The 13,532-nt window shown below is 38.7% G+C and overlaps 1 protein-coding gene across 1 annotated transcript in view; it reads right to left on the bottom strand.

Annotated features, from left to right (window-relative positions):
- IL17REL (interleukin 17 receptor E like) overlaps positions 1-11,619 on the bottom strand; it is a 46,118-nt gene extending 34,499 nt beyond the window's left edge. The window contains exon 1 of the mRNA XM_066318595.1: positions 11,392-11,619. Within this exon, the coding sequence (XP_066174692.1) occupies positions 11,392-11,493 (102 nt within the window). The 5' untranslated portion in view covers positions 11,494-11,619. The remainder of the gene's footprint in view (positions 1-11,391) is intronic.
- Positions 11,620-13,532: the final 1,913 nt, after the last annotated feature.

The raw sequence follows: 13,532 nt of genomic DNA, 5'->3' as shown, positions 1-13,532 counted from the left end.
TGGTATAAATCAGCACCATCCCATACACAGAGTCAAAAATTTCAGACCACTTAGCTACATGAAAAGAGAATTAATCTACCAAATCAGCACTTCTAGTATAACAATGAGACAGGGACACTGACACAGCATTTATTCTTTCAGTTACTTACTGGAGATTTCATACAGGGGATGATAAAATGAATCAAAGAAATGTAGGGTGGAAGGGGTCTCTGAAGTCACCAAGGCCAGCCTCCTGCTGAAAGCAGTACTGTCACCATCAGCAGATCAAGTCAGCCTTATTTTGGTCATTTCTTGAAAAACTGGAGGGACACAGATTCCACAAGCCCTCCAGACAACCATGGAGACCCTTGTGCTTTGAGGTTAGGGATGTGATAATGATCTTTGTGGCACAAAACAGGCTACAAGAAAAAAGATCCCTCGGCAACACTGACAGAACTGAGGCTGGCATTCTCAGAGGTGACTGGAATCAGTGGGCACTAAGATTGGCACAGAAAAGAAAGAAGAAAGAAGGAAGGAAGGAAGGAAGGAAGGAAGGAAGGAAGGAAGGAAGAAGGAAGGAAGGAAGGAGGAAGGAAGGAAGGAAGGGAAGGAAGGAAGGAAGGAAAGGAAGGAAAGGAAGGAAGGAAGGGAGAGAAAGAAGGAAGGGAGAGAAAGAAGAAGGGAGAGAAATAAGGAGAAAGAAAGAGAGAAGAAAGAAGAAAGAGAGAAGAAAGAAAGAAAAGAAAGAAAGAAGAAAGAAAGAAAGAGAAAGAAAGAAAAGAAAGAAAGAAAGAAGAGAGAGAAAGAGAGAAAGAGAGAGAGAGAGAAAGAGAAAGAAAGAGAGAAAGAGAGAAAGAGAGAAGAGAGGAAAGAGAGAAAGAGAGAAGAGAGAGAGAGAAAGAGAGAAAGAGAGAAAGAGAGAAAGAGAGAAGAAGAGAGAAGAGAGAAGAGAAAGAAAGAAAGAAAAGAAAGAAAGAAGAAAGAAAGAAGAAAGGAAGAAAGGAAGAAAGAAAGAAGAAAGAAAGAAAGAAAGAAAGAAAGACAGAAAGAAAAAGAAAGAAAGAAAGAAAGAAAGAAAGAAAGAAAGAGAAAGAAAGAAAGAAAGAAAGAAAGAAAGAGAGAGATAAATAATTCAAGTGAAGATACTCTCCAGGACAGAATTGCTCCTCCTGCTGCTGGAGGTGGTAATTATTTCATTTGAGAATATGTATTATTTCTGCCTGAAGATACTTTTCTATTCCAGTTACTGTCTTCTCGTCTCTCCTAACACTATTGCTCAGCAAAAAAAGTGGAGATATCCTGCAGGCCTGGTTTTCCAGTGTTCTGGCATACACAGCCAAGCCCTCACTGTTTTGCTTTAGGCAACTATTCTTTTAATATATGTCTAGAGTCAGTCCCAGGAGCACTCAGTGCTCAGCTGTGCACTGTGAAATTTATAAATAAAAAATGCTATGCTGCTCACATTCAAAATTGTGGAAGGCTATGGATGGTTGGGTGAAACACATTCCACTGATTTGAATGAATTTTGAATCCAATGCAAGTGGGGATAAATTGTTTTGCCTGTTGTGGTGGATTGCCCCTGGCTGGATGCCAAGTGCCCACCACAGACACTCTATCACTCCCTTCCATCACTGGACAGGGAATAAAAATGCCACTAAAAGCTCCTGGTTCAAGATAAGGACAGGGAGAGATCACCCAGCAGTTGCCATCATAGGCAAAATAGACTCAGCATGGGGAAATTAGTCTAATTTATTCCAAATTAAAATCAGAGTGAGTTAACAAGAAAATAAAAAACAAACCTTAAAGCACCTTCCTCCCACCCCTCCCTTCTTTACAGACTCAATTTCACTCCTGATTTGTCCACTTCCTCCCCCTCATCAGTGCAGGGGAACAAGGAAGGGGGCTGCAGTCAGTTCATCACACGTCACATCATCTTTGTCTTTGCTGCTCCTCCCTCCTCAGGGAGGGGACCCTTTATAGTCTTCCTCCTTCCCCTGCTCCAGCAAGGCATCCCTCCCACAGGAGACAGACCTCCACCAGCTTCTCCAAGATGAGTCCTTCCCATGGGCTGAAGTTCTCCATGAACTTTTCCAGAGTGGATCCCTTCCACAAGGTTCAGTCCTTCAGGAGCAGACTGCTCCAGTGCAGGTGCCCCACAGGGTCAGAAATCCTGCCAGCAGACCTGCTCCAGTGTGCCTCCTCTCTCCACAGGTCCTGCCAGGAGCCTTCCCAACCTCCTTAAGGCATCCACCTGCTCCATCAGGGGATAACAGAAAGCTGATATCCCAGAGGTGCTACCATCATCACTGATGGTGGGTCTGTCTTGGAGCTGGCTGGAAGCTTCTTACAGAAGCCACTCCAGCCCAGCTACCAAAACTTCCCAAACCCAACACACCCATGCAAACATCAGCTCTGTCCATGAGAAAAGGGTCACACCATTCCCAAGTAATTTCTCTGTGAGGATTTTGCATTAGTGGGTAGTGAAATAAAGTCAAAGTTTTCAGCCGTTCTCAAAAGGACTAAGCCAAATCTAAAAGAAGGTTTAGGTACCTGGAATGTCATTTAAGCAAACTGGTAATCTCAGCCCAGCACCATGATCCATAATACCCAATGAATTGCCACAGAACACTAGAGGCACCTAAGCTTATTAGACACCTCTTTTTCTGATCTGAAATATCCCTGGATGCATGCAATTTGGTGTTTAGTTGGTGACCAGAATGACACTGGAGTTACCTCTAGCTCATGTCAGGGACAGCAGACACTCCTAGTGAGACACATCCACGTCACCCACCACAGCAGGTGGCTGGAGATTTAATGGTAACAGAGTAAAACTAACAAAGCTCTAGTCTCCTTCAAACTGTAAATATTAGAAAAGGAAAGCAGAATATGGACATTTTCCAGCTTTTATACTCCATCTTTCAATACTTTTATACTCCATTTCTTATCTCAAGGGACCAGCAGGTTCAACATCCTCCTTAAACTGAAGCAGTTCTGAGCTGATTGTTGGCCACACTGCCTGGTCAGTGAGAGGGTTTCCTGGTCAATGAGAGCAGTCAGAGTGTACAGAGGGGAAATGGAAGAATGCTGGTCTGAGAGAACAACAGGGAAGACATAGAGAAATTTTTAAGTTGCATTTGTTGAATATTTTCAACATTCTCATGGAAGATCTGTTTCCTACTTCCATTGTAATCTAAGCAGTGATCAGAAAACAAACCAGAAATTGTAATTTTGGAAGAGTAGCTCTCAGCAGCTGCTCCACAAAGAGAACATCAAACTCTCATAACTCAGGTTTGTGGGCTCTAGAGAGTGGAGATCAGACTAACGTGGTGCTTAACTTTTCCCCTTGCCTTTCCTGGTGCAGTACCATGATGAGCATGCAGGTTTCTCATACTGCCCTGACAAGTCTCTAATGCTTTCTTCTCATGATCTCCACGGAATCCAGGTATTTAATAACCTGGAACCATGGGAGCACAGCAGCATCACAAAATGGGGGAATGTTGTAGACACTACCCTGAAACGTGGCAGGTGCAGGAACTTAAAAACAAAAAAGAATTAGCTAACCCGGCCATCATGGATCACAAAGTCATACTAAAATTTAGAATAACAAAGCACACTTGGCAAAGATCTCCTATAATACTTCCAAGACTCTGGAGGCCACATTCCAGGGCTGAGACTCCTTTCAAAGCAGGAGCACATGTTTCCAGGTTTTGTCACTCTGATTAAAATGATGCTTCTCCCTCTTCTCCTTAAACAGAAGAAAATTTCAAATCGAAATAATCCTGGAACTACCCCTCACTATAACTCTTCCAGATGAGCAGTAATGTTCAACGTCGATTTTGGTTTTATTCTAGCCTTAGGTTGTTATTTTGTGTAAGGATGTAAGGCCATACAGATGAGCCCCCATGACGTGGTAGGAGCCATGGTAGTCTCAGATGACTGTCCTGGGAGGTTTCTGCACTCCTGCCTGGTGCCACAGTTCACTTAAGGAACTGCTTCTGCTAAAGACAATGCTAAACATGACTGACTGGCCCTAACAGTGCTTGCTTGAGCTACAGAAACATTCTAGCCACAACAAAATGAGGGAAATCATAGTCCATAAAAGTTTTTGCAGCTGTATGCTTGAAAATGTTTGAGAGAGGACTATTTCTTGGCTATTCATATTTGTGTTATTATGGTGTCTGAAAGTCTGAATCTTACATCAGAAATCCTATACCAGAATCCCTACATACATGCCTTTGCTCTCCTATCAAGAGCAACAAAAGCCAAAAACAAAAACACCTTTCCCTGAAAGAACTAGCTGTGAGAGTACATGAGAAATTTTAAAAATTCAGAATTTGCCGTGTAGAGAAACTCTAATGAAAATATCTAGTGTGTATTGTAGCTGAAACATTTGCAGTTTGAGATAATTGATAGAGGAGCTAGCTATATAAAAATTTGGAAAATTTAAAGAGAAATAAATCATATCCAATACAAATTAATTATTTGAAATGTCATTACATATGTTTATTTCTCAAAATTTTTTCAGTTAATCATAATTTTGTGGGGGTATGAGGAAGGGAGAACAAACTGTGGAATAGTCAGATAATTTAACTTTTTATAATGTATCCTGCTTGTACTGTAGATGCTAAACATAGCACAGGGCAATTAAAGAAGGCAGAGGTCCAAGAGAAAGGCTTCCAAAGAAGCAGGATCCTACTAATTTTACAAGAGCTAAATAAACCCATCAGTGTTCACTACTTTCATATGGTGCTACTTTCACTGTGCTTCACTTTTAATGACAGCACTTACTGAAAACCACCTATGCCATACATTTGCTTAAAAACTGTATGTCAGTTTTGACTTCTAAGTGGAAGAGAAAATAAGCTACAAAGGCAGGCTGAATGGTAACACAGATCTGACCATGCTTTAAAAATTATTCTATTGTATCATATATAAATATAGTATGTTGGAAATGGTAACTTATCAAAACTAAGCCTCAATTATCACACTATACTGATAACTGCAATTATGAAAAATTGTAACAAAGATATCAAAATTCAAAAAGCGGTGGAGAAAAATCATTGCAGTCATAGAAAAAAGAACAGCAGGTCAGGGAGATGAGGAAGTGGGAAAAACATGGAGCAAGTTTGCATAAGTAGGGATGAAAAGGAATAATAAAACTGGACACAGTGAAAAATCTTAACTGCAATAAATTCAATTTCCTCAAAGTTTTTCCAAGAAAAGACAATGAATGCACATCTAGTACTGTACAGTGTTGTTTATGTGATTCATACTCCCTGAAAATATGCAGACAAGTAGAGGCAATAGCAAGACAAACAGTTTTCCAGAAATTATTGAAATTTACCACGCTTATTCAAAGCAACTGTGTTGAAACATTTCCTTGCAAAAGAAAGACGCACAGGTAATTTGCAAATTAAAACTAAAACTCTCTTCATCTTTGCATAGACACTTCCTGAATCAGATTGCATGTCTCATACAGTTTTCATGGTGAGTCCTATATTTTGCATGCTGGAAGGACAGGACATGCCATAGAGCAAAACAGGTCCTTGGCTCTGTTGTTCCAAAGGATTAAGTCAAATATTATTTGAAGGACTATCTGTAGATTCCACAAAAGAAAAGAGGATGAATGAATGAAAGCAGAGATGCTTGTCTGAGAAAAAAAAAGCCAAGATGTCATCTACTCTGCTTTTCTGCCTTAGGAAGAATGACCTTTATCTGAGACATATGTGAGCTACATTAGACATATCTCAGCTATATTTTCTTAGTGTGTGTGTGGAGATCTCTATAAACTCCACAAGCAATCTATCCCAATGCTCAGTATCATTAGTTACTGTGATTTTCCAGTGTATTCATGTCAGAAACTTCTAGCCCAGTGTATTTGTATGGTTGTGAATGCAGGAGTAGTGCTGTGATATGTCTGTATCACAACTGAATATACACAAATCTACTGATTCCATGATCATTGCCAGGCAAGTAGTCCAGAGTTGGTCTGCAATTTCCTCAGCAACACACTGCAGTTTGGGGTATGCTTTCTGGTTTGTATTTTTAAGATGCCAAATAATTTCCTGGTTTTCAAAAAATAGCCAATAAATGTTAACAAAATCAGGAAAAAAATTATAAGGAAATGTATTTTTCTGACAGTATGAAAACTGCTACAAAAACAGCTGTAACAGGTTGGTATATAAAACCTAGGGATCTTTTGAGGGGACAATGGTAATGAAACTCATAGAACTTCAAATGTGGGATCCTGGTTTGAACAACCACTAACCCACAACACAGCACACAGAAACTTATAGCTCCCAGAAACCAAATACTTTTAGGCAGAGGTAGGAGAAACTCCTTTCTTAGATCCAAATTTATCCATCCATCCATCCATCCATGCATCCATCCACCCATCCATCAGCAAAGCCTAGCATTTCAGTGCTGAGCCAAAAAGCCAGGAGAGTATCCAAACCTATCCTTAGAAAGAAGTCTTTTAAACCTCTTTGGGTCCTTTTCATTCTTTATCATCCCTGGTCCTCTGCTATGCACAGGCATTCTGGCAGGAGAGGAAGAATGGAATGGTATAAACAGACATGACAATGTAGCAGGTACAGCACTGGCAGTTTCACAAAAGTACATATTAAACTATTCCTAGACCTTATTGCAAGAATTCCAGCTAGGTCATACCATGTGGTCTTGTTAAAGTTATTACTACTCCTAGAAAATCTGTCCTGGCCAGATTTGATCAAATTACAAGCAGTCAGCAGGCTGTGGAAAGCACCTACTTCCAAGTCTCAATACCCACTACTTAGTTTTGGGTCCAAATGGAGCTGAAGGATAGATCAGATCCCTAAAATTAGGGCTGAGAGAGATTTGTAATCTAAAATTCACTGCCAATAATAAAGGCCAGCTGCTCCCATCTTCTGCTGAGCTTGCTTTATATATCCCTTTTTTGGGTTTTTTAAATATGTGTCTCCTGCTATGGGTACTGATTGCACATAACTGATGCTGATGTCTCTTGGTGAAGCTTCTGGCAGTGCCTTGTGTTTCAGTTCCAAGACACTTTGTCAGGTCCAGTTTCAACACCTGTTAAGTCTGTGCCCCCAACTTTCATGACTGCTTGTATTTTGTGCTTGCTATGCCAGTGGCTGGTCTTTTTCCAGACCTTGAAGCCTTTTTCTGGAGTTCCTGAGGAAGAGAGAGGGGAAAAAGCCCAAAACCTACCATTTCATTTTTTGCAAGTTCTGAGTTGCAGAATTTTCTCCATCTCCACCTCTCTTATAGGAGCTGGTGATACATGCTGTAACACCAAGGAACACTGCACTAATGTGACAGCACCCAACCAGTGGCACAGGACACAACAGGAAGCTGTCTTTTATCATTGCCAAGATATTTTTGACTCCAAGAGTAAATGTGAAACACAGTTCAAGAGGTAAGCCACCCAAACGTGCTAAATTGCAGCTCTTCTAAGTACCAGCAGAGAAGGCAAGCAAGGATATCTAAGCAAATGGGTTAATATCATTTTAATAACATGACTCAATATGATTGAGCCCCTTAAGTATGACTGTTTCAACTAATGAGTACTCAACTCATAATTATAATATTCAAAGCAGTTAATGAAAACATGTAACTAGGACACACCACACAGGAAGGTCAGAACTCTTCTGTACTTGTGAAAACCAGAGAAATGAAATTACTAGAAGAGGGCCACACAAGTGATCCGAGGACAGGCAGAGAGGCAGACCCCAGGTTTTCTGTCTAGGGCACGCTTTCATGGATTCACGCTTTCATGCACCTCAGCAAATATTAGCAAAGGATATGCTTTATACTTTTATGCATCTCCTTCAGTCATCAGATATATCAACGCATACCCAAAAAATGTGTGGAATTCTATTCCTATGATGGGATTTCATGCTGTATCTCTCTCACTCACCCTGAGGAAGCCATGCCTCTGATCAGTCTCTTTAGATGTTTCTCACATCTAAAATTATATTTTCAATCAGATTTTAGAGGACAACTGAATTATGTCACTGACATTAGGATGTCTATTTTCTAGAGGCTTGAGATCACTTTTAAAATATGAATTGCTTAATAATGAAGAAAGAATACAAGTTTATGTCAGCTGAGTTTGTGGACTAAGGGCTATACTATATCACTGGTTTTGCAGTGTGTAGTATTCAGCAAAAATGGACTGATCCATGGTATAAATACCCAGTAAAGAAACACCACATATTTTGATTATGAATACGAGTAACAAGCAGCAGTTTTATCAAGGATTTGCTGCCAATAACCTTTATAATTAGAGGGAAATCCCAGGTTCAGTTAAGTGTTTCCTTCTTTACCCATAGACTTTGGAAGCATTACTGCATTAAATGGCAGACAATACAAATAATATTTCATAGTGTTCTGGGGAGTGTTTTTCACATGTAATGCTCTTGATCTTTACCAGCTGTTGAATCAAATTTGGCATAAACCTATGTCTTTGTGTACAGCCTGTAAACAATGTGGATTATAAAATGAGTAGGGCACAAACCCAATTTCAATTGCAAGCTGGGATTCCCCTATGCTTTTACAGAGAAACTTGGTTGTAAACTGTGTTTCCTTTTGGGTGGGGAATGGAGACCATGCCCATAGCATTTAATCTTGGAATACTAGAATATCACGAGCTCTAAAGCCAAGCTATTAAAATAAAGGAGAAATAAATCATAACACATAATAAAAGCTTAGTTGTTCATTTGCCATTCAATGCACAACTGTATCTTTTTCATGCAGTTTAAAATTTCACATAATACTGGCATAAACATCCAATGTTCTTTTTTTTTTTTTTCCTTTCCTGTACTGAACAGATGCACAGTTTGTGTTACCACAATGAAACTTGAATACTGCCTTGCACAAGGCAATTCAAGGGTAACTTGATGAATATCCATGGTTAACTAAGAATGATTCGTAAAGTTGTGATAACAGTTCAATGAAGATCTTTTGCAAGTCATATGCCTCAAAATAGTTATGTCACTATGATAAGGAGTATCCCTGGAGGTCAAAACTGCTCACAAATATCTAGTGGATACAGCCACACTAAGATTTAGCCTATGGTCAAACTCAACAGTTTCAGTTATTAAACCTGCTAAAAAAGCTTCTGACAATACTTATAGTTTGAAAAATGCAGAAAAATACAAATTAATTGCTTTTTATATTCTTATTGCCTTATGAAGAACCATACAGCCTCAAGTTTGAATGCAAAAGATAAATTTACTGTACAAACTTCTGGGAAAATTTAATAAGAAAAAAACCCAATTTTCTATAGTTTTCACTTCTGACAACAGCAGCTGCAGAAATCTCTGTCAGTTTTAAAACTACAGTATCTCATTATCCCATTAAGGAAATTGCTGGAAACAAGCATTAATTCTCTACTTTGTGATCTGATGAAGGGAGCAGAAGGGAGTGTACACATACTTCACACAGACAGAGGCAACCTGAAACCCCTGACTAGTGCCCCTATGAAGAACACCGAGTTACCATCAAGGGGAAGAAAGACTGCTCCCTTTTAGAATAACTCATGAGCTGGATTGAGCCCACAAGTCATGGTCAGTTGTGCAGAGAAACTGAAGTTACTTTCAAAGGAAAAGGAAGAAGTTTCCTCTAACAAGCTAGTCATGAGATTGTAAAGTTCATGTAACTTAAAGTGCTTTGCACTAGATTGAAAATGTTAAACTGGCATTTATCCTGTTGAGATCATTATTGTTCCCTCTGAGAAAATATTTTTGTCTTAAAAAGTCATTAGTGCATTCAAGATTCTACGGAATACAACTAGCAGAAACATCACAGACAGAACATAAACTGAATCCTGTAATATCACAAATCATTGATTGATTCTGCTATGCTGGAAACAAAGTATTTCCCCCATAAATACAAAAAATAAAACACACCTTTTTCAGTTAATCAATCTTCAGTACTGGAAAAAGTGTAAGACACACTCTTGAAGGTAAAGAAAGGGATCCAGCCTGCCAAACCTCAGGGTTGTGTCTAAAGGCAATTAATGAATCAGACTTCGTAACATACATACCTAAGGTTTGACAGAGAAAGACACCCTTTAAGATCCCCAGAGATAAATCCTATCCCTTAGACTGAAACCCATCACAAAAGCTTGCTATTGGTTTTTTACATGCTGAGTCTAATAGTCCTGCACTCTTTGGAGGGATAAATTAGAATGGTAAATCATTTCTATTTTAAACACTCATTGCAGCAGACCAAGGAGCATAAATTATTTAAAATACATGTGTATTTGCATTCAGGAACATAAGTACATAAAAATTCTTGAAAAGTATTCGGGTACATCTAGAAATTAATCTTTTATGGCTGTATTTTATTATTCTGAAAACATCTAAGTAAAGAGAGACTACAGGAACATTAACTATAGCACATGAATATAGAGAGGGGGTTTTTTGCTCAATCTAGTATTTTATAAGCATCTTTATTCCTACCGATTTTTAGGACATATATATTAAACATAGAATAAATTGCTTTACCATGAACTAACTTAATATCTGGGTAGTACCACCACATGTAAACAATCTGTAGAATGTCTCATTGCTTGTTCTAAATATTGACATCTTCAAGCAGAAGTTCAGACAGCCAGCCAAATTCTTTCACACTATCAATTTCACTTCTCTTTAGCCAGTACACAGTTATTATCCTCCACTAAGACTGAAAGTCAGATTACCTATTATTTAATCCCTCTAGTTTTGTTTTGGTTTTTTTTTGTTTTGGGGTTTTTTTTTGTTCTTTTATCTTTCCATGTACTCTATATCTATGCTTACAATTTCAGAATGCCTAGAAGAGCAGAACATCTCCATACTGCCCCTTTGCGGGGATATTTGGAATGATACAAAATCCAAAGCTATTAAAGAGATGGTATGGTTCACACTCCTTTCACACACATACAGAAGTCATTAAATTTAATATTGAAGTTACGTTCAACCCAAAAAATGAAAAACATATTCTACTCTTCCTCATGCTTAATTTATTTATTCACAGCAAAGTCAGTGTTTCACATTTCCTAACATAATTAGCAATTTTCTGATCCCTCTCATTCCTCCCTCTCACATCTCTTTGGTACCACTGCTGTTGTAAAAACTGACTCTGGAAAAGTAATTAATATTAACGAAATCTTTTTTTTTTTCAAATACAAAAGACAGATTTTTAAACTAACAGCAGCAGTTGCAAATGGTGTAAAGATGCATTTTCCTACACCCTTTCAGAGCACTTTTTGCCACTTTGCATATTTAATTCAGAATGACAGGAATATAAAGTTAATGTTCAGGATAGCTGAAATATTTTTCCCTTTTTGATTTCTTGGTTTTCCTACAGTTATTTTGGCAGCATATAACTACTATATTAATAGACAGCAAACCGGAACAAGCAAGAGATTACCTGAGAACATGAAAGTCCACATTCTTCAATCCTGGGAATAATCTGACAATCAGCATTCCAAAATAGAATTACTAGAAGAATCTGAATATAAATACTTATCATCCTAAATTGAAAAAAAATAAAATACAAAAAGCAAAACCTCAGAAGCAACCTTCTACTCTGACAATTCTCCCCCTCGTGCCAAAACTTTAATATGAATTTTAGTCCCTCCCACAGCACCTCTGAGCTCCTCCCTCTAAAACTTTCCAAAGACAGAACATTGCTAGTTCTGGGAAATACAAAGCATGCTCAACTCATTTCGTATGTTCCAAACTGAAAAATAGGAAACAGTGATTTCTGACAATCACAGTAAAAGCCTCTTCCTTCTGGATTTCATCATACCAGCATTAGATCAGTTTCAATACATTTCTTTTTTGTATATTCCATATATATAAATGGAAATTTGGTTTCTAGGGTGATGTACCAGACAAGTTCATGGGTATTCAAATACATTCTTATTTTCCTGGTTTTCTAGTGTTTTTAATAAAAAGAAAGCCAGCTTTTGCTGAGGTGGATGGTATTGGAAGACTATTTTCTTCTTTTTCATAAGCAGAAATACCAGATTCCTTTAGCCTAGAAATCCATGCCTCGAACTTATTTCCGTTATTATCTAATTCTATCCATAGAAGCATCTTGTTTATCTCCAGCTTTGAGAAATATGCATGTTTTTTCAAAGCTCAACACCACCAACTCTGAAAGCAGGATGGGAGTGAGTCACAATACCTCAATGCCTGTTAGCATAAACAGAATTCCCAGGAATGCCTCTCTGGGTGCTGTTTCATATAGTCCCACTAACCTTTGTAAGGAACAAGTATTTCAAATACACACCCTCTGGTTCATATGGAGACTACATGTGATATTATGCCTACAGGGAATAGGCAGTTTTCCTCCACAGAGAGGTTTGCTCACCACTGAGAAATATCTTTCAGTAGGACAGTGCCAGGACCCAAGCACTCAGTGCTCCTACAAGACCCTTTATATCAGTTACAGTGGGGTATTTATGACTAACAGCATCCACTGGATCTGGCTTTATGACTAAAATACACTATCTACTCTGCCAACATATCTACTGTACTTGTATTTTAGATACTTCATGTGAGCCCAGTTTGCCAATTTTTCAAGAAAACTTTAAATTTTTTAGATAAGCAGCATCAATCACCACGCTGTACAAAATGCAATTTAAGTGTTTTGGTTAAAAAACAACAATTAAATTTTGCCATCTGATAGAAGCTTGGTCATTAGGGAGTTAACGCATTGCTATGCCTCAAACACTTGATGGCCACTCGAGCAGGCAGGTTAGAACAGGTGGTGGCTGGAAAAGAAAGCCCTGTGGATGTGGGGCAGCACCTTTCTGAGGCCACTTCCCTGTTCTGCTCCATGGTGACCACATAAAGCACAGAAGTGACGACAAGGCGTCAGGAGCTATCGAGGAAGGGTCAGTCCAGCAGGGGTGGATTGAGACCACCAAAATACCCTCAAAGCCCCCTGGCCCATTACCAAATAGGTCCAGAAAAACTTTGACCACAGGCATCCATGAATCCTGAGTACTCACAGGAGTGGGATGTGACACATCTAAGCACAAAAGTAGTCAAAAATCTGCCCTGACCATTCTCCTGTGCCTAAGAGGAACAGTAACAGAAGCTTAGAAGAAATAAGAAAGAAGTGAAATATTCTACTTCCATGGATTATTCTAAATTGTACACTGACAAGTTCCAATGACCTTGATCTTACAGATTTACTGAACCAGAAGCCACATGCACATCAGTGGTTTTAATAGCTGCTTCTGGAACTTCCTTAAATGTATTTGTGAAACAACTCTTTGCATCTATTTATCCTTTCAGTTTTCAAAACTTCTTGGAGCAAAAAGCTGTACAATTAAACTGTGTTTATTTGCTTCGCTTGGATTTTAAAACTGCTTCCAAATAGTTCAGTTGGGTTCCCCCTTATTGCTCTAAAAAATACAGAATGTCCATTCTCATCTCACCTTTGCCAAAACAGTCACAGCTGTATTGTTTTCCAACACACCTCCCCTATATTTGCTACAATAAGTAATGTACCTCTTCATTTTTACCATACCCTTTTGTAAGATGGAGATCCAGCAG

The sequence above is a fragment of the Sylvia atricapilla genome, chromosome 5, assembly GCF_009819655.1.
Source record: "Sylvia atricapilla isolate bSylAtr1 chromosome 5, bSylAtr1.pri, whole genome shotgun sequence".
Lineage (NCBI taxonomy): Eukaryota > Metazoa > Chordata > Aves > Passeriformes > Sylviidae > Sylvia > Sylvia atricapilla.
The sequence above is the reverse complement of the archived record's forward strand: the minus strand, read 5'-3'. Positions and strand labels throughout refer to the sequence as shown.